The following is a 21,306-nucleotide window of genomic DNA, read 5'->3' as shown; positions in this document are numbered from 1 at the left end:
TAATACAACGAATTAATGATTCACTGATGCAACCTGCAGAAGGGACCACTGAACGAAAGCGAGAATCGGTGAGTGAATCATTTTGGTGAACTGACTCAGATGACTCGAGTTACTCGGATGAATCAAAAGTCCATTTACAGGCGCTCTAAACACTCGGCTGTAGTGCAGCAACAGAAACCACGTGATTAACGCGGAAGTTGTAGCCCTTCAGTGAAAGTGAAGTCGAGCGCTCGCTCGCAGATCAGCGCCTGCCTGGTTCTGACTGGAGCTTTGGGTTTTGAGCTTCTGGTTCTGGTTCTGGTTCATTTCTGTAGAATCCTGGGAGGTTCGACGCGCGAGTTTAGACTGAAATCTACAGCAGCAGAAGCCCATTATCAGTGAGAATAGGTGAGTATTTCAAGCCATTTGCTTTTGAAAATGATCGATGTTGCATAAGTTTGTGCACGACTATTAGAAGAGGTCTCGAGAAGATCCACGCATTGTGTCATTCTGTCTGTCTCTTTTCACCCGCTCTGCGTTAAACGCGTCTGAAGTCGGTATTTCATTGTTTCATTGTAACGTTACAGATCGACAGTCGTTCTAGTCTAAAATCCCATAGAACAGTCTGCAGGCATTGCTTTCTCAACACCAGGCAGGATTTGAAGGCTTCATCAAGCTCTTCTGTAAGGCAACAGACTGAATGGCATTGACTGTAAAGGTGCTGAAAAAAGAGATTTATAGGATGCATTTGAAATGAGAACACTTGCATGGGACATACTATATGTCAAGCTTCCCAAAGTTATTTGCCTCAAGAAAATCACAATTTGTGAAGAATGCATGAGAGCAAGCCACAGCAGATTCTCCTGCGGAATGGCATGGCTTTCAGGATTAAGATGCATGTTGAATATGGTTTGGTTTAAAGGGTTATGACATAAACATAGCCCATAAATGTCCTTGTTAGAGCAATCCTTATGAGACATTGACCCAGTTTTATCTCTCTCTCTCTCTCTGTCACTCTGTGCCATGTTAGTACAGAACTGGTTCATATCTGGTTGCGCCACTGTGGTTGTCACTTCAGCCAAAGTGTGTGATGTAGAGATGGAGGGAAATCTGTGTGGTTTGACATTAGATTTCTGGTCATGTTGTAGTGGAGAAAAGAAGGAAATATTACATGAGCAATTGTCCATTTATTATTATTTCTGCACTTCTCACTCTAAATTATTTTAATCATTTGTGAAAGTAAATAGAGAAATAGGACAGAGAAAGAGAATGAAAGAGCGGGTTATTGAGGGCTCACCCAACCACAGCTGCCAGGGTTTTTTACTGTAAAATTAACAGGATATTTTCCTAACTGTGTTATCCATCCTGAGTCTTCATACCTTCAGCTTTCATGGGGCCTGTTATAATGTATAATATAAAAGTAAATGGACTGACTGAGAAAAGGGCAGCAGGTGTATTTTGTGGGGTTTGGAATTAGCAACCACACCCTTTGAAAAGTGGAATGTAGTTATTATACTTGGTGCACAAAAGATTAGTTCTAGCATTTGGTGAACATAAAATGGTTATTGCATTTGGTGCAGAATTTTTTTTTTATTGCATTTGGTGCACACAAAATAGTTATTGCATTTGGTGCACAAATAGTTGTAGCATTTGGTGCACAAAAAATTAGTTATTGCACTTGGTGCACAAAAAATTGCTATTGCATTTGATGCACAAAAAAAACCATTAGTTTTAGCATTCGATGCACTAAAATAGTTATTGCATTTGGTGCACAAGTCAGTTACTGGTGCACAAAAAATTTGCAAAATGCCATGCAAAATTCACTGCTATGATGCCAGGGTGTTGCTTTTCAGTTGCTTGGATATTCTGAGTGGTTGCTAGGTGGTTACTTGCTGGCTTAAATTAAAAGAGCCCATCCACAAGTCTCCATGATGGTTTTGTCTGTTTGTATGTAAGTCTGATTGCTTAGCAAAGCAATACACACTATTTGATGCTTACAATTAGGGGCTTGTTCAGATCACTAACCCTAAGCATGAGCAAAAGAAATAGTGATGCACCTTGAAAAAGCACCACTTATGACTATTCTTTATGCACTTTCTTTATCTTTCATTATTAGGATAGAGAGGCAGAAAAATTGCTACTATTGAGTGTTCTGTTGAAATCAGAATAGCAATGAGAATGTTTTGCTTTTATGTTGCAGTGCTGAATGTCTGCTGCGATTATGATCTGAGCTCTCTGCCGCTTAATTATGTCATCAAGCTTTCTCCTCGCCGATGTGCATTTATTTAACATCTGACACCCTGCTCTTGCAGTACGTCTTTGATTTGACAGTAGATTGGATGGGCTTTACCGAACAATACTAGACAGATTTAATGCAATGTCTCGATGTATATGAATGTGTGTTTTTTTAGCTCCCCAGTGAATTAGAAAGTCCCTGCATATTCGTTCATCCTAGTTCTGGAGCTTCTCTAATGAGTTGCAGAAAGAGAGATCAGATAAAAGCACAGTCCCCATCCAGAGGAAAAAGGGAGAGCGATAAAAAGACAAAGACTGAAATTTTAAAATGCTGATTTTCAAACAGCAACTGAAAGATGGAAGTCATCAAGGCACATCCGAATCCACTGAATGCATAACATCCCGTCTACCGTGATTCCTTCATCTGGTCTGTTTTGAGGTCTGGATTTGGGCCCCGAGCGGTCTAATCTTGGACTGAGTCTGGTCTCATGGGGTCTAGTATGGGTTGGGGTCTCATTACTCAGTGTCTTGGTGTGGATCTGGGCCTTGGCTTATAGTTTACAATAAGACCACAGTCTTATTGTTTCCAGTGTATGAAGCTGATAATGACCTCAAACATTTCTGGCATGTTATCTTCAGCATTATAGAGCATTTGCAGGAATCTCACTATATTGTATATATCAGACCTTGAGGGAGGGTCCAAAAACTTTGTTGTAACATTTGGTGTAAAAAAAAAAAAGTATTTGTTGCTTTGGATGCACAAAAAATTAGTTATTGCATTATTTTATTTAATATGGAATAACACACAAAATGTGTTATTTGATATGTGTATATATATATATATATATATATAGAAAGAGAGAGAGCGAGAGATAGTTCTATTTTTATTTATTTTATTATTTTTATGGCATGTCTTTGATTAATATGCAAAAGGTTAAAGAGGTCATATGATGCTGCTAAAAATAACATTATTTTGTGTATTTGGTGTAATGAAATGCGTTTATGCGGTTTAAGGTTAAAAAAACACATTATTTTCCACATACTGTACATTATTGTTTCTCTTTTATGCCCCGCCTTTCTGAAACGTGTCGATTTTTACAAAGCTCATCGGTCTGAAAAGCGAGGTGTGCTGTGATTGGCCAGCTATCCAGTGCGTTGTGATTGGCCGAATACAAAGTAGTTTCGCTTTCACAACGAAACACACAGCATCACACACCAGGCAAACGGCCTTGAGTGAGTGGCGGCCGGCGGATTCGACGAAGGAGCGTCTAGCGGGCTTGCAGCAACCACATGTGACGACCCCGGGCTGTCGTCCTCTTTTGGAAGGCCAACCAAAGTAGTCTCGCTTTCACAACGAAACACACAGCGTCTTCACGACATGGCGGCGGCAACAACAATACTACAGCGAGAATAAAAGTTACGGCTTCTTTCTTTGCGTGAACATTTGGGCGGCGTTATGCAAATCTTCCCACATCGTGACGTAGACATGTGGGGGCGTGTTAGAACGAGCCGTTTTAGGTAGGTGTGGTTGACTCTTAACTTTTATAAAGAATATCTCTTTGGATTTGAGACTTTAGTCTTTGCAACTTTACAGATCTTCGGTGTATATATATCCGCTCTCTCTGTATTTCTCACACTATCAGCTTCTGTTTGTTGATTCCTTTTTTGTGGTTCTCTTTCTGTTTCTCAGGGTTGTTTTGAGGTCAGATGTCATCCGCGATGAGGCCGTAACAGAAGCTTTTCCTGAGTTTGGTCCTGATTTTTGCCAGAATGGCCACTGCTAAGAAAGGTACGTCTCTTTCTCTTTTCCACCCTCACAATCAAAGTTTATATTTTTTGCAGCAGGTTTGGATTTATAATTGTCAAAATATGAAGTTATGAACTTCCTCTTCTTTTTTTGGTGTAAACAAACTTGCTTCCTCTGTCATTTGTCACATACTATATATACTGACTATTGCAGAATACAGACATGAACATTATTAATTATTAGTGGTGCTTATATACTGTTGTTCATATGCATTTATATGCATATTTTCTGTTTTGTTCATTTCTTTTCAAAAGAAAGGATTTTCAGTAAGATTTTCTGACAGAAATTAAGGCTTTTATTTAGTAAGAATGCATTAAATTAATCAAAAGTGACAGTAAAGACTTTTACAATGTTAGACAATATTATTATTTAATATTTAAATGCTGTTATTTTAAACTTTTCAATTCATTAAAAAGTCCTGAAAAAAACCTGTATCATGGTTTCCTCAAAAATTCTGAAGCAGCACAACTGTTTTCAACATTGATAATAGTAATAATAATTTCTTGAGCACCAAATCAGCATATTAGAATGATTTCTGAAGGATCATGTGACACTGACGCTGAAAATTCAGCATTGCATCACAGGAATAAATTACATTTTAAAAGACATTCACATAGAAAACTGTTATTCTAAATTGTAATAATATTTCACAATAATCCTGTATTTACTGTATTTTAATAAAATAAATGCAGCCTTGATGAACATAAAAAATGCACTGAATCAAACTAAAACAACCTTTAAAAAAAGCAGTTGAATAGTTTTTCATAAGAATCCCAGTACGCTGACTTTAAACTTTTTTCTCAAAAATGTCAATCTGCTTATGAGTTTTGAAAACCTGCTGCTTTTTCATTCTCAGGAATGAGACTTCGAGTGATTTTAATAAAGCTAAAACAATAATGAATTCTTTCTCAGTCGGTGGTGACTCAGCAGTTGCAAAACAAGCGGGCTGTTTCTTATTATCAGGAAATGTGCAAGAGCTTGTGTCTGTTTTCACATCTGTCTGAAAAGCCTTTCCAGAGCCGTCGGAACAACTCCCAAAAGATAAAGTCTGTCTGCTGTCTTTCCACTATTTATTGTAGCTGTGCAACATTCACAAAGCATCTTCCGATCCCTGGCTTTGTCGTTGCATGTTAAAGCATGAAACTGACCCCAGAACAGCTTTTTGGAAATGCTCCTTTCCATAGGCCGGTTCTCAGGGGCCAGATTTCTCGTTGTTGCCATGGTTACGGTGTGTAGTTTTAGATGTGGTTCATAAAATGCGGTGCCTCTGCTGCACCGCCGGACATTCGTTTAATAGAGAGCCCGTCCATCTCTGGTCCCAGCCAGACTGCAGCGTTTCTGATTTGTTTCAAGCAAAAGAACGACGACACATAAAGAACAGCTCTGGGTTCAGATGTGATTCCGCTCAAAGAGGTGGGGTGAGCTTTATCCACCCTTAACTAGCAGTGATCCTAGTCACATATGGAAAATATTAATTACTCAATTTCTTATGCTCCAAAATATTGGATCACACCAGCTGATGGTAGAGAAACACAGACTCTCAAAATATAGATCTTAAATTAAAATCTTATATGATTTTGTAAATGTTTTTCAGGATAGCTTTTATTTGATAATATTTTGATATGTTTATATATATGCTGTTTTTATAGTATATATTTTATATAGGGTTAAAATAGGATAATTTTTCCCCAGTCATCTCAATGGCAAAAAATATTTTATTTTATATGATTTCTTGCTGTTTTTATATTCTTCTTTTCTGTGTAAGCACCTTGCTTGCTTTAAAAATAAAGCTGTTTATTATTCATTAATAATAATAACAACAACAATGATTAAATCATTTAATCTATTTTCTTTATCTATTGGCTTTGCAGGGATGCTGGAGCCTTTATTATTGTTATTATTATTATTATTATTTACTTATGTTTTTATATTCTTGTTTTCTGTAAGCACATTGAGAAGCTTGCTTTAAAATTGTGTTATTATTATTATTTACTTTTGTATTTTATATTCTTGTTTTCTCTGCTCTCTAAAAACATTGAGAAGCTTGCTTTAAAAATAAAGTTTTTTGTTGTTGTTATTTATTTATATATTTTTGCCAACAAATAATTTGGCACTGGTAAAACATGTACTATAATATTTATTATTATGTTGTTTTGACATTGCATATCAGGATAGTCACTAGTGAAACGTCTGGTTTCTTGTGGCGCTATCAGCCAGTCAGCCTTTTCAGGCATCTATCAGGCATTTGGGGCTCAGGAAAACCCGAAAGTCATGGACATTGATGCATAAACTCTTCAGGCCCTGCTGGTGCGGTGATCAATGCTGCGCTCATAGGTCATAAAATGTAGGCTACACTTGTAGCCAGTTTAACTGTAGATCTCCGCTCCAGGACAGAGAGTATTTTAATAGTGTACAGATGTCATCCAGACCATGAGATGCTGGTTGGCAGGTCTATCTGTCACGCGTGAAAGTGTTTATAGTGCTCTATATTGGGCAAACAGTTGGAGTCCCATAACCTCTGTAATGAGGCCAATAATGCAGACGCTCCTGCTACAGATGCCGTCTTGTCCCAGCTTACATTACGTTATGTGTAATTTTATCTCTGTGCCACATGACCTAGAGCAGCAGGCAAACAGCATCACCACTGACCCTCCAGACTCATATCAATCTAATATGTGACTCTGGAGCACAAAACCAGTCTTAAGTCGCTGGGGTATATTTGTAGCAATAGCCAAAAAAACATTGTATGGGTCAAAATTATTGATTTTTCTTTTATGCCAAAAATCATTAGGATATTAAGTAAAGATCATGTTCCATGAAGATATTTTGTAAATTTCCTACCGTAAATATATCAAAACTTAATTTTTGATTAGTAATATGCATTGCTAAGAACTTCATTTGGACAACTTTAAAGATGATTTTCTCAATATTTTCAGATTTTCAAATAGTTGAAAATATTCTCAGCCAAATATTGTCCTATTTTTGTGGTTTTGTGGTCCAGGGTCACATATTAGCAATATATACTCATATTCACACACACACACACACACATCCAAAAATTGTCCTCTTTCTCTTCTTTTCTGCATGTGCTAGTTTCTGATTTAAACTTGGCATTTTCACAATGCAAATATAGTTAGCTCTTATATGACACATGGTTTGTAATGTTCTTCATTTGTAAGATGCTTTAGATTAAAGCATTTGCTAAATTAATAAATGCAATATTTACTGAAGCTAGTTTTGAGTGTGAATGTGTAGTATCTTGGCACTTGACACTTTTTCAAATGTCATTTATTTTTATTCATAGCGCAGGGATCTAAAGAGTCCCTGATGTAATCTACAGTCTGTCTGTCAATGGCTGCCCGTTTCATTGGATGGGTCCCCAGAGCCCATGCTATGCCCTGGATTAGCAGACTTAATTTTAACCACATAGTTCGATTAGCATGAGTGATAAGACATTATAACTAATGTCTGTAATATCTCAATCTTATTGTGGCTGCCATTGACCGCTGTTATTGTTGCTCATGCTTGGTGATCTGAATAAACTCTCAACACACACATCCTGCATTGTTTGTGTCTGCGCAAGCATGTGGCTTTTTGGCAAGTTGCTAAATTACTATATAAATCATATCTAGATACTGGAATATCTTTGAAGTGGGTTTTTGATTTTGAAGGCTAATAAACCTGTAGCTCAAAAACCCTCCACTTGTATTAACAAGGTTAGCATGAGCGATCAGCATGAACATTTTCATCAGAAAAGTGTAAAAATCTGGTTAATTTTATAGTTACTTGCTCATTTAATTTAGATTCATAGTAGAAGAAAATGTTCACACAGAAAGGGAAATTAATTGTGACATCTTATTCCAAAATGCAATAAAAGCAGGTTTTTTTTTTTTTTTTGATCGGACATGGAGGAATTTAGAGTGAAAGTGAAGGACTCTGTTGGTTCAGATGTGAGTGGTTAGATACTGTATAAATGTTTGGGGTCAGTAAAATTCAGGAAGGATGCATTAAATTGATTAAAGTAACAGTAAAGACATGTTACAAAAGATTTCCATTTCAAATAAATGTTGTTCTTTTGAACTTTCTATTCATCAAAGAATCTGGAAAAAAAACATGTAGCATAGTTTTCACAAACATATAAGGCAGCACAACTGTTTTCAACATTGATAATAATCAGAAATAAATCTTGAGCAGCATATGATTTCTGAAGGATCATGTGACACTGAAGACTGGAGTAATGATGCTGACAATTCAGCTTTGATCACAGGAGTAAATTACATTTAAAAAAACTAACAATTAAATTGTAATACTATTTCACAATATTACTGTATTTTTCATCAAATAAATGCAGCATTGGTGAGCAGGAGACGTCTGTTAAAAACATCCTGCCAACCCCAAACTTTTGAATGGTAGTGTTTGTGCATGAGGCCTGTTGAGAGCTGTACTCCCTTAATATGTGGTTCCTCTAGCATAGATTTACCCTTATCCTGCACCACAAATGGATTTTAAATGAAGAATTAGCATTGATCATGCACTTTAGTTCAAGACCGGGTTTGATCTGTGTCTGAGAAATGTACCCCTGAGGGCCTGATTACTTGCTTTATTAAATCAGACGGTTAAAAAGAAGAGCCTAGAAGAACATTAAGAGATTTTTAAAAAAAAATTTTTTTTTTTTTAGTTTTGATATTTTTAATGCTGGTGCTTTAATTAGCACATTGAATGTGCTGTAAGTGTTAGACAGCTTGCACAGTAAAAGCATCCCAGAAAAGTTGCATCTTTTAATAAATAATCACACTTTCAAAAGGCTCCTATATTCTTGTTCCATTTGGTTGCGCTCTATCTAGCTGTTTTTGAATGCATCTTACATAAACATCCCCTAAAACCGCGTCAAGTGAACCTGAAACCAGTTTTTCAGTCCCTAATAAATCCTGTGGGAAAGAAAGATTGAGACAAACTTTAAAACTAAAAATAAAAACAACCATATTCGTTTTGTTAGGCCTGCATATCTGCATACTTGATTCATAAGGTCATATATCCTGTTGTCTGCATAATTTTTTATTCTCTTTTTAGGTGCTTGTTTGATCCAAAGCTTAAAGGAATAGTTCAACCAAAAATGAAAATTTGCTGAAAATGTACTCGTCCTCAGACCAACCAAGATGAGTTTGTTTCTTCATCAGAACAGATTTGGAGAATTGTAGCATTCCATCACTTGCTCACCAATGGATGCTCTGCAGTGAATGGGTGCCGTCAGAATGAGAGTCCAAACAGCTGATAAAAACATCACAATAATCCACACCACTCCAGTCCATCAGTTAACATCTTGAGAAGTGAAAAGTTGCGTGTTTGTAAGAAACAAATACATCAAGACATTTTTAAATTTAAACCAACGCTTTTGGCTTGATTCAGTGAAAAAGTCAATGCCCTTTTGTCCTCTCACATATATGTTTAGAACTGTTTTGGACTGTTTTCACTTATAAACAGTGCTTGATCTGTGCATATTTCACTCCCGATTCAGCCGAGACAACATTTTCACTGCAGAAAGCAATATTATGGACTAAGAACTTGTATTTTAACCAGGAGTAAGGGTTTAAATCCAAAAAATGTCTTGATGGATTTGTTTCTTATAAATATGCAGCTTTTAGCTTCATAAGATGTTAACTGATGGACTGGAGTGGTGTGGATTATTGTGATGTTTTTATCAGCTGTTTGGACTCTCATTCTGACGGCACCCATTCACTGCAGAGGATCCACTGGTGAGCAAGAGATGTAATGCTACATTTCTCCAAATCTGTTCCAATGAAGAAACAAACTCACCTTGGATGGCCAGAGGGTCAATATATTTTCATTGTTGAGTGATCTTTTCCTTTAAATTAAAAACTGATTTTGTTTTAAAGCATGTAAGACCTTGAAGGCATTGGGGTTATTGTACACATCAGCTTTATTCTCACTGATCCAAGTGTTTTAAACTGATCTGGTTTTGTATTAATCTACTTAAATGCAGTTTTTGCCTTTTAAACTGAAGCTGGTAAATTCAATGCACATCCAGACTAATGTAAGCCCACTTATGCTATATCTTTCTTTTTGACTAAAGTAATGAAAAGATCTCTGATATTAGACTGAAGGTCTTTCAGGGTGTCAGATGGCAAGTTTGATTTGAATAATTTCAACTTTAAAAGCTTCTTGCTGAACATTTTCATTCAGCGACTCACAATCTGGATGTCTATAAACCTGTGTGTAATTAGTGCAGCTGTAATCGCTTTGCTTTTGTTCCTCCTGCAGCGTTGTCTAAGACGGGGGGTGTTCGCTTCGCTGAGGAACCTGCTGCAGCCGCCGCCGCTCACACTCATGTGCATTTTGACGAGAAACTGCACGACTCCGTCGTCATGGTGATACCCGAGTCCAACGGGAACTTCCTGGTGAAGGTGAGAGCGAGTTCTATAGCTGGGGTTATTCATTAGCTTCATTTGAAGGTCTTCAGTCAAGAATATGAGTTCATATTACAGGAAGAACATTTATTTAATTTCTCAGCTCACATCAAAGCTTCAGCTTCTTTCCTTTGGTCAGCATATTCTACTTGACTTCTAGCCTTGCCATTATGTGAGAAGACACATAATGGCAAGACAGGAGTCATGCCAGGAGCTGTATCTGTGATTTTAAGAGGAAAAACAGGAAATGACACAAGCCAGATTTGAACTGCATCACTTACATATGAGCAGCACTGGTCAGTATGTCAGAGCATGTGCGCTGACCACATGGCCAAAGCTTTGATGAGACAATTTTTTAACTCTGATTAACCGTTTCCTAGTTTTTTTGGTGCAATGCATTGCCATCAAGCTTTTTATTAGTGGGTCTCACTAAGGCAAGATATTCGAACAAATTGTAAGTATTAAACTGCTATGCAACTCATTCTGTAATGTGTGAAGCTGAATGATATCTGAAATCATGCGGCTTGCTCCAGAGAGATGCAGTGTTACTTTTCTTAGTGATCAGGCATAGTTTTTTTTTTTAGAACAGCTTGCATAGATGGATGATGGAACAATGGATAGAATGAACAATAGATGGATGGATGGAACAATGGATAGAATGAACAATAGATGGATGGATGGAATGAACGATGTATGGATGGATGGATAGAATGAAAGATGGCTGGATGGAATGAATGATGGATGGATGGAACAATGGATAGAATGAACAAAGTATGGATGGATGGATGGTTGGAATGAATAATGGATGGATAGAACGAACGAATGATGGATGGATGAATAGAATGATGCATGGATGGATGAACAGAATGATGGATGGATGAACAGAATGATGGATGGATGAATAGAATGATGGATGGAATGATGGATAGAACAATGGATGCATAGAACGAACGATAGATGGATGGATGTATTGAAGTATCGAAGCATCCCAGCGTCAAACTGGGCCTTGTTTAGAAAACATTCGGCACTGAAATGATGGGAACAAACAAACTCCGTTGCTGCCCCAGAAAAACAAACTGCTTCCACTGTTCAGGTAACGCTGGGTTCTTTGGGAAGCTGAACATGGTTCCCCTTCTAGGGAACTCAACGCTGTGTCCTGGTGGACACTTTGATCTTTGTCTCGGCGACCACGCGCTCTTTGTGATGAATCACTTTAATGCGCTCGGCTCGCGTTTGTTCCTATTCTTGAGGGATGCGGGGCAAAGCGTTCGCGTCTTGGGCCCTTGCTGCGGCTCGGTTTATCTCCGATCGCGGCGATTGCTTTGATCTGCGGTGTCCTCATACTGCCATTGCCATGGTAGTTGTAGTGGTCCCCTTTCCTAGAGCCTAGCAATCTGAGGATAGCCATGTGCTAGCTCGATGATTGCTCCCCTGCCTAGGGTTTTTAAGTAGCGGTCTCCTTGAGCCCTTACCTAGTTAAGTAGCGGTCTCCCTGAGCCCTCGCCTAGATAGCGCTATCTCCCCTGCTATGGTTGTAAGTAGATAGCCCACTCTTGTGGCATCATAGGATGGCTTACCGGGGTTTTTCAGGCTAGCTGTGTGGGACCAGCTGCAGATAGCTCGCCTTTTTAGGGTTTTAAGTAGTGGTCTCCTTGAGCCCTACCTAGACAGTGCTGTCTCCCCTGCTAGGGTTGTAAGTAGACAGCCCACTCTTTGTGGTCTGGGTAGTCTCAGTCGGTCCCCTTCTGGTAGCCTTCCTAGGTGCATGGCTATCTGAGGATATCTATGTGCTAGCTCAGTGACAGCTCCCCTTCCTAGGGTCTTAAGTAGCGGTCTCCCTGAGCCCTTGCCTAGAGTGTGCTATCTCCCCTGCTAGGGTTGTAAGTAGATAGCCCACTCTTGTGGCATCATAGGAGGGCTTACCAGGATTTTTCAGGCTAGTTGTGTGGGACCAGCTGTTGATAGCTCGGTGATTGCTCCCCTTCTTAGGGTTTTAAGTATTGGTCTCCTTGAGCCCTACCTAGACAGTGATGTCTCCCCTTCTAGGGTTGCAAGTAGACAGCCCACTCTTGGTGGTCTGGGTAATCTCAGTCGGTCCCCTCCTGTTCTACTATTCCTAAAATCCATGTTTATGATAAGCGTACATGCTAGCTTCTGTGCGCTTTCTAAAATCCGCATTGTGGTAAGTGTGCACGCTAGGCACCCTGCGCACTTTTCTAAAATCCTGTATGGTATGGGTTACACGCTCGACTTTGTTCCCATTCTCTGAGTTGGTTCTGGCCCCAGTTCTCCTTGGGCCTCACTCCATTTATGTATCTCTGGCGATACTTCTGAACAGGGCTTCCTCTGGTTAAGAGAATCATTCTTAGGTACATGGCTATCTGAGGATATCAATGTGCTAGCTTAGGGACTGCTCCCCCTTCTTGGGGTTCTAAGTAGCGGTCTCCCAGAGCCCTTGCCTAGACAGTGCTATCTCCCCTGCTAGGGTCATAAGTAGATAGCCCACTCTCTGTGGTCTGGGCAGCTTCACAGGTAGGTTTACCAGGGGTTTTAGTTTTTGGTCCTGTACTTCCTAGGGATATAGCTATCTGTGGATAGCTATGTGACTGCTCCCCTTCCTAGGGTTTTTAAGTAGCGGTCTCCCTGAGCCCTGGTTTAGACAGTGCTATCACCCCTGCGGGGTTTAAGTAGATAGTCATTCCCTTGGTCTGGGCAGCTCTTTAGGAAGGTCCTTTTCATAAGACCCTTTGGATATAGCTATCTGCGGATAGCTGTGTCCTTGCTGGGATTGTTGGTGGCAATCTTGAGAACTCCTCTAGGCTTCCAGCCTCTCAGTGGTCTTATGTATCTGGCTACTATTGCTCACATAGCATAGCTATCTGAGGATGGCTGTGTTCTTAGCTTGGTTAGGGTGTTCAATCTTATCTGGTATCGGGCTCCCTCTTTTTACCAAGTTATGTAAGCGGCCCGAGGCATCAGTGGCTTACACCAAACCTTTCCTCAGAAAGGGGCTATGTCTGTCACCTCCTTGGTGCTCTCTCACCAGGTGGACAGGCATGCGCCTCGGCGTGGCATGATTGGACAGCGTTCCCCAAAGTGTCCACCAGGACGCAGCGTTGAGTTCCATCTCGGGTAACCATGGTTACATGAGTAACCCGAGACGTTATCTTTCCCTCACATCCAAAAACACTTCTTTGAAGACATTCTCCTTGAGCAAGTCCTGTGCATCGCTGCCGACGACTTCCGTAACTCTTGTTCTCTCTCTGGTTGATGTGTGCATGCTCTTCCAGGAGAAGTGCCCATACAAGGAATTCTGCCCTTTATGTGTCATACATAGCCATGTTTGAAAAAAACTTTCCGAAACTTATACGAACCCAGAAGGAATGTATTTGGCACAGAAATACTCAGTCATACGTCCAACTTCTTTTTTGAAACTTTGGCCATGTTTAGCATGAGAATCCAACTATTTTTAACAGTGTAAATAACTCAGAATGCATGAAATAGCATTAGACCTCCCCCCTTTAATAGTTTACTGAAGCTCCAATCACACAAGTTCCTTGTTGTTGTTGTGAGAACAGTGACTTTTTGAACATATTTAATCACACAGAGACTCAGTGTTTGCGTTCCTCCTACTCGTACATTTCTAAGACAAGATACACAATCATGCTGGCGTTCACCCCACAGCGGGTGTCATAGTCTCTGACTCTTTTCATTGCAGATGTCTCTCTGAAACTGCCCTGTTACTGCCCCGTGTTGCCATGGAGACAAGCTGCAGCACCGTTGAGCAGTATATAAACACCTGTACCTCTGGACTGTTTCTGTTCTGTTTGATTATTGCGTTTTGATGAGGGCTCTGGTCAGATAAGACGTTATATGATTCTGTCATCCTTCACTGAGACACAGATGCAGTTTGACGGTTTCCTGCCATGAGCTCTGTCACTGTCTTTCCCACTTTTCCAGTTCCCATTGTTTTTATTTCAAAATATCATCCTGATTTCCTTCCTTGGTTAGTAAGAGCTTCAATAATGAACTTTAAATCTGACAGAAGTTTTTGGGCTGTGAAACAGTTTCATGCAGTTACATCAGTGGATCATGTAATAGATTATAAAACATGTCTTTCGTGCTCCTAAAATTAAGATCTCATTGATTTACATTACAGGCTATCGGGATTTCATCTTATTTTTTGAGCATATAAATATCAGCATTGCACCAAATTGCATGTTTTTCCTCAGTTTTGGGCCTCTGAATACATTTTCCCCCATCTTGAGTATTCTCACTCACTATATCATAATTTATGAATCATATAAGCCTGATGCATCAAATGATATTCAACAAAAACCACATGCATTTTTGAGATTTTCTGTAAAAGTTCAACTGTTCCATTTAAATAAAAAATAGATTTTTCTGACTATTATTTCATATCAGGCTTTAGTGGGTTAATAAGTCAACTATGATTGAATAAATTATTGTTTGGCTCTAAATTCATTGAACTAAGTTGACTATGATTTCATCATTGATCAGTCAAGGCTGATTTTGTTAATGAAATCAGCTAACTATGATTATCATTCTTAAATGAATTATCAATTATCAGCTAAGATTTCATTAACATCATTTATCACAGTAAACTATGATCTCAGATCAAGTGCAAACAACAGTTCGACTCATTAATCTCATATCATCATAGACCTGCTGACACCCAACCATAACCTCTCTGCTTCTCTCCATCTCCTCAGGTGGGCTTCCTGAAAACACAGCACCGATATGAGATCGTGTTCACACTGCCTGAGACGCCAGAGCTTGGGAAAGACGTGTGTCCTGCCCCCATCCCCAATCCTCACCTCCGTATCACTAACTTAACACCGTCCTCAGACGGTACGTCCCATCACTTAAGGATCAGTTCTCTGACCCAACACAGCTGAACATATTGATGAAGAAAAGTGACGTTAGGTTGGGTGTTTTTTTGTGTTTTTTTTACTTATTGCAGTGATTCCCAAACGAACACCGAACGCCGAACACCTTTGACCTACAATATTTCCTTTCCCATTTTTAAGTGTGACTTAACTGTTCAAATCCTTTAGGCATATTGAACCCCTTATATTAGCAGCTATAACTTCCTATTGTAGAAATTAGTAGATGTTTATTCTAGCGATGATGTTGAACACTCTTAAAAATGAAGGTTTATTATTGATGGTTTCATGAAGAACCTTGAACATGGAAACTTTCCATTACACAAAAGTTTTTTATAATGGTAAAAAGACGATTAAGATGTTCTTCACACTCAGACAAAAACAGTTTTCACTGAAAAGTTTTTTGGGGTAAAGACAATGGTTCTTCTATATGGCATCTTTGCAAAAAACCCTTTTGGAAACTTTATATATAAGAGTGAATTAGACAATGGCATTCGCAGAAACAGATTGCAAATATACTTGTTTGACCGAGCTTTGTGTCCTCTTAAGAATAAAACTCCTCTGAGAGCCATACAGCCTATTCCAATGAAGGGCCCTCAGAACCGGTTTCCACCAGTTATTTCTATGAGTTTATTTAATGTAAAAGAATGAACGAGTGCTCTATGATCACCGGTGTACAAAAGATTGTGAACAAAACGTGAATCATCGCATGAATGCGACGAGAAACACTCTCTACTTCAACAGTAACTGAAATAAACCGATGCTCATTTGAGAGTATTGGCGTGATCAGTTAAACAAAAAGATACATATATGGTATTTATTTACAGGCATTAAAATAACGAAGCATTTATGATTTATTCAACGCGCAACTGAGTTGCTTTGTGTTCTGTGATGCATCTAGTGAATTTAAAGGTTAAGTGCATCATTTTACAGTGAATGCATTCTCATATTGTGATTTAATATGCAGAGAATGCACTTGTGCATTTAAAAACGCGAGAAGCATGGCAGTGGATTCTCAAAGGTGAACTTGTGTGTTCAAGAAGCGCAGCGCTGAGATACGAGCTCAGCGTCAGCACATTTTATAGCGCATATTTCCATACAAAAACAATGGAAAAGCAGCACAGTAGAATGAGAGAAGCGTTCTTTGTGAACGGCCGCTAAACCATTGCTACGTTGACTTTCTTAAATGTTAAAATACTGTTTACATGCTTTGAGTGTCCCAACGTGTCAACATATGGCTCAATAGCGTTAGTTTGGAGACCGGACTGTTTGCGATTATAATGGTGCTTATTATAATGGCAACTCATGGTGCTGAAATTACAACAGCTTTGAGGCATTTTTCATTTATTTATAGATATTAAAATAACAAAGCATTTATGATTTATTCAGTGCGCAGTTGAGTAGCTTCAAATATGCGTTCTGTAAGACATCTGGAGAATTTAAAGGCGAAATGCGTAATTTTCAGTGAATACGTTTTTATGTTGCCGTTTACGCAGTGGATGTGTTTGTACGTTTAAAAACGCGAGACGCATGGCAGCCCAGATCGCACACATACGTCTGCAAGATGTCTGTTAAAGATCGCTTTATCTGGAAATCATCTGCTGTGTACAAACATCTGATAGACATCTTTAAGATGTCAGTTTTACATACATTCTAAATGATAAACATCTTAAAGACATCTTCTAAACGTGTATTTGACATCTGATAGGAAACGTCCTATAGACGTATTGCAGATGAGCAAACACTCTAAAAAAAATATGTCTTGCAGATGTAAATGCAGACGTCAAATAGACATCTCCGTGATGTATGTGTGCTATCAGGGAGTGGAGTCCCGGGACGCTTTTGATGCATGACGCTGAGACTCAATCGCATATGGCGTTTATTCATCTAGAGCAAATTTACGCTCTAAAAGAATGGAAAGCAGTGCAGAATGCAGAAAGCATTCTTTGTGAATGGCCGCTAAACCATTGGTACTCTGACATCCTGATGTGTTTAAATACTGTGTATACATACTATGAGTGTCCCAACATGTCAACTTCTGCCTCAGTTAGTTTGGAGACAACCTATAGCTGTTTGCGATTATAATGCCACTCGTGACACAGCAGCTTTAAGGCATTTTCCATTGCGGTGATCGATTGTGTGCGTGTACCCAGGAAAGGATAAATATAGATATCAGACAGGAGATGTGCCCATGAATGGATACAGGTCTAGCCCATGAATTGGTGTGACCTACAGCTAAACAAACGTTTTGTCTGTGAGATAAAGACTTATTTTTTAGCACAGTGGCTGTTGATGAATGTGTAGATGATGTTGTATAAATGACTTTTTGTTGTCGACTCTGTGTCTGTCTTCAGGAGGTCTGAGGGTGACTTGTGAATATATGGCCCATCAGGAGGGAGTGATGTGTGAGGAGGTGCAGATTCTTAGCGAGAGCAAAGAGGATGTGAGTGTGAAGGTCAAAGTTCATGCTCGTGTCATGGGTAAGTGACAGTTGATTTTTCATTATCCTGGCTAATGTTTCTGAGAAGTTGTTGTGACATTTTTGGACACAAGTTAAGGCACATTGTTAATGAAGCTCTGAATAAAGGAGATCAGATGCAAGGTTGTTTGCTGCCCTCTACTGGTGTTCTTATGTAAAAACTGATTAAAAGAATAGTTCAACACAAGTTAAGTTCTGACAGCATGTGCGGTCAGGATAATGTTAATCTCCACAAAAATTATTTCAATTTGTCCCTTGTTTTCTTTTTAGTTCCACTGTAAGTGTGGATGTGTAAGTTTTGCCATTTTTAAAGAAAATTATTTTTGTGGTAATCAACATTATGCCACAAATGCCTTCAACCAAACTTAAACTTGTACTGGCCCTGGCATTTTAAAAGGTAAAGGAATAGTTCAGCCAAACATGAACATTTGCTGAAAAGTTCCTCACCCTCAGGCCATCCAAGATGTAGATGAGTTTGTTTCTTCATCAGATTTGGAGAAATGTAGCATTACATCACTTGCTCAACAGTGGATCCTCTGCAGTGAATGGGTGCCGTCAGAATGAGAGTCCAAACAGCTGATAAAAACATCACAATAATCCACAAGTAATCCACACCAGTCCACTCCATCAGTTAATGTCTTGTGAAATGAAAGATTGTGTTTGTAAGAAACAAATTCGTCATTAAGATATTTTTAAATTCTAACCACTGCTTCCAGCTAAAATGCGAGTCCATAATCCATAATAACGCTTTCTAAAAAAGTTGTCTCATCTGAAACGGGAGAGAATTCACCATAATTCAAGCACCGTTTACAAGCAAAAACAGTTGCAGATGTGTGAGGACAACAGGGGATTTTTTTTTTTTCTATTATGGACTCATATTTTGGACAGAGGCTACGGATTAAATTTAAAACACCTTAATGATGGATTTGTTGCTTACAAACACACAGCTTTTTGCTTCACAAGACAATAACTGATGGACTGGAGTGGTGTGGATTACTTGTGGATTATTGTGATGTTTTTATCAGCTGTTTGGACTCTCATTCTGACGGCACCCATTCACTGCAGAGCATCCATTGGTGAGCAAGTGATGGAATGCTACATTTCTCCAAATCTGTTCTGAAGAAGAAACAAACTACATTTTGGATGGTCTGAGGGTGAGTACATTTTCAGCCAATTTACATTTTTGGGTGAACTATTCCTTTAAAACAGCCTGTTTTGTGCACAGATCTAGAGTTTAACTTGTGTAGTCCTGTAAACGACTCTTCTTCTCTGTCAGACCGTCATCACGGCACTCCGATGCTGCTGGAAGGCGTGCGCTGCATAGGAGCAGAACTCGAGTACGACTCCGAGCAAAGCGACTGGCAAGGCTTCGACTGAACGCCTGAACCTCACAGACTTCCCACTCAGTGCCACATATCTCGTGTCGGCAGCGACAGAATATTCCAGATTCTGGAATTCTGCTGTCAGTGTCACTGCTTTCTGCTCGCAGCGTTTGGAAACAAACTGTGGTTACTAGCTTGTTTGTACTGTTACAATGGAATGCAGGAATGATCTATCGTTTACTGTAGCTCTCTGTGATTTGTCGTTTTTCAGGTTTGGATAAAAAACAATCAAATTGTGTGTGTTTGCTCTAACTGAATTCCAGTGTTATGACTGAATGTTTCTTTCAGATAAAAACAAATATAATATGCTCTTATGTCTGTGCTTCTGCACTTTCTTGCTCCAATCTGATGTGAATCTAACGTTTTTTTTTTACTAATTCTATGAGTGATGCTTGTGCTCACTGTGAATCAGCCTCTTGTATTTGTACCAGTAGGAGGCGCTGCTGACTACAAAATCAATCTTACATGTTTCACTTTGTGTTGGCATCTTGGCTTTAAAGTTTTGATTCATCTACTGAAATGAATTTGATTAGTCATTTTAGATCCAGCAAATGTTGGAGATTTTGTCTGCCCTGATAGATTTTTAATGCGATCATCACTTTAAGGGCTGTTCATTCTTCTTTAGTGTGTAACATTCTGTTTTTTGAGCCAAAGTGCCTGAAATCATGGACATTTTTAGTTTATTTGATTGATGCCAGCATGTAAATCGAGCTATTACATTACATTGAATGTTGACAGCCTTATTCCAGCATAGTATTGTATGTCTATTCTTAACTCCATTTTACTGCTTTTATGGGGTCTCTGTAAAAGTTAGTGTCTTTTCAAATGGAAATTCAAAAGAATGATCTTCATTGGTCTTCACTGTTGATGGCTTGTTTCTCGCCTTACTGTCTTTTTTGTTTTTTACTCTCAAACAAATAAAATTCACTTGTTGATTCAAAATGCTTTTATAATTTGTGTTATAAAACAATTGTGAATCATTGCATTGAACAGCCACTAGTGGTCAGTGTACTCTAAAATATTGAACATATTTACAGTTTCAGGAATATAAAGGGTTGGACTTCTGGCTGCTGTATTGGTATTTGATAAATGTACAAATAAAATCACAAGTTTGATCATGCATGACAATCAAATGAATTATGAATATACAAATGTATTCATGTCCACTCAATTGTCGCATTTTCCTATAGAAAAGACGGATGTCTGCAGAAGATTAAATAATAGTTGATCTGAGGTACTTACATTATTTCTGAAGAAACTTTAACTTCATTTCAATCTTATTTTCAATTGATTCTGAAATGTAGCATCATGCATTTCCACAATGAATATGTATGAAATGAACAATGTAAATGCATCATGCATTCCTCAATCCATCACGCGTAGGTTTCATTTTTCATTTGTTGCAGCTAACCAATACACAATCATTTTTGGATTTTTAAATTTTAATTTTTAACCGTGCTATGCAAATCTGACACCCTACAAGGAAAATACACGTTAGTCTATCCGTATAAAGATTGCATTGTCTCCTGTCTCGTGCAGTTCTATCTCATTTTCACTTCACTAATGAGAAAGTGCGCTCCATATTTTATAGTGAGCCCATTATTGTGAGCCCAAATCAGTATGTCAAGGTTTGTGGTCAGTCATTCATTGTCAGGATCTCCTCCTCAGTGCAGGGTATTGTCTCTATGCCTGAGTGTCACTACTTTTGTGTGTCACTGCGACATCTGACACTGATGCACTGAAGCAGAAAACTCTGCTCAAAGCCAAATGAACACTCCCAATCTTAGTTTTATGAAAATGTGGCAGCTTCTTCATGACAATGCCACATCTTCACAGATGATGAAAGCATGTGATGCAGCTGCTGTACAGCTGGTTTAACTGCTGCCAGCTGTTTTCAAACTCTTGAGCACTATTATTATTCATACAAACACAAAACTGACTTTAACTGATACACACGATTACGCAAGTTTCCATTAAGAAATGGTACGGAAAATTGCTGCGGTCGAAAAAAAAAGTGACTTTTAAAATAGTGAATAACTGTCTATTTCATTAATTGACTATTCTTGGTTACTTAAATGTGTTTGCGAAAATA

The 21,306-nt window shown here is 38.7% G+C and overlaps 1 protein-coding gene across 2 annotated transcripts; it reads left to right on the top strand.

The window, feature by feature from the left end:
- adisspb (adipose secreted signaling protein b) lies at positions 1–20,092 on the top strand. 2 transcript variants are annotated; one of them, XM_016572525.1, is made up of 6 exons: positions 1–68; positions 3,905–4,003; positions 10,301–10,443; positions 15,180–15,318; positions 17,708–17,833; positions 19,109–20,092. In XM_016572525.1, exons 2-6 carry the CDS (start codon positions 3,985–3,987, stop codon positions 19,207–19,209), a joined length of 528 nt encoding a protein of 175 aa, XP_016428011.1. In that variant the 5' UTR covers positions 1–68; positions 3,905–3,984; the 3' UTR covers positions 19,210–20,092. The 2 variants fall into 2 exon arrangements, with proteins under 2 accessions (XP_016428011.1, XP_016428010.1); XM_016572524.1 differs by lacking the exon at positions 1–68 and adding an exon at positions 192–387.
- The last annotated feature ends 1,214 nt before the right edge of the window (positions 20,093–21,306 follow it).

The sequence above is a fragment of the Sinocyclocheilus rhinocerous genome, unplaced genomic scaffold (assembly GCF_001515625.1).
Source record: "Sinocyclocheilus rhinocerous isolate Xijiao unplaced genomic scaffold, SAMN03320098_v1.1 scaffold3186, whole genome shotgun sequence".
Classification (NCBI taxonomy): Eukaryota; Metazoa; Chordata; class Actinopteri; order Cypriniformes; family Cyprinidae; genus Sinocyclocheilus; species Sinocyclocheilus rhinocerous.
The sequence above is the reverse complement of the archived record's forward strand: the minus strand, read 5'-3'. Positions and strand labels throughout refer to the sequence as shown.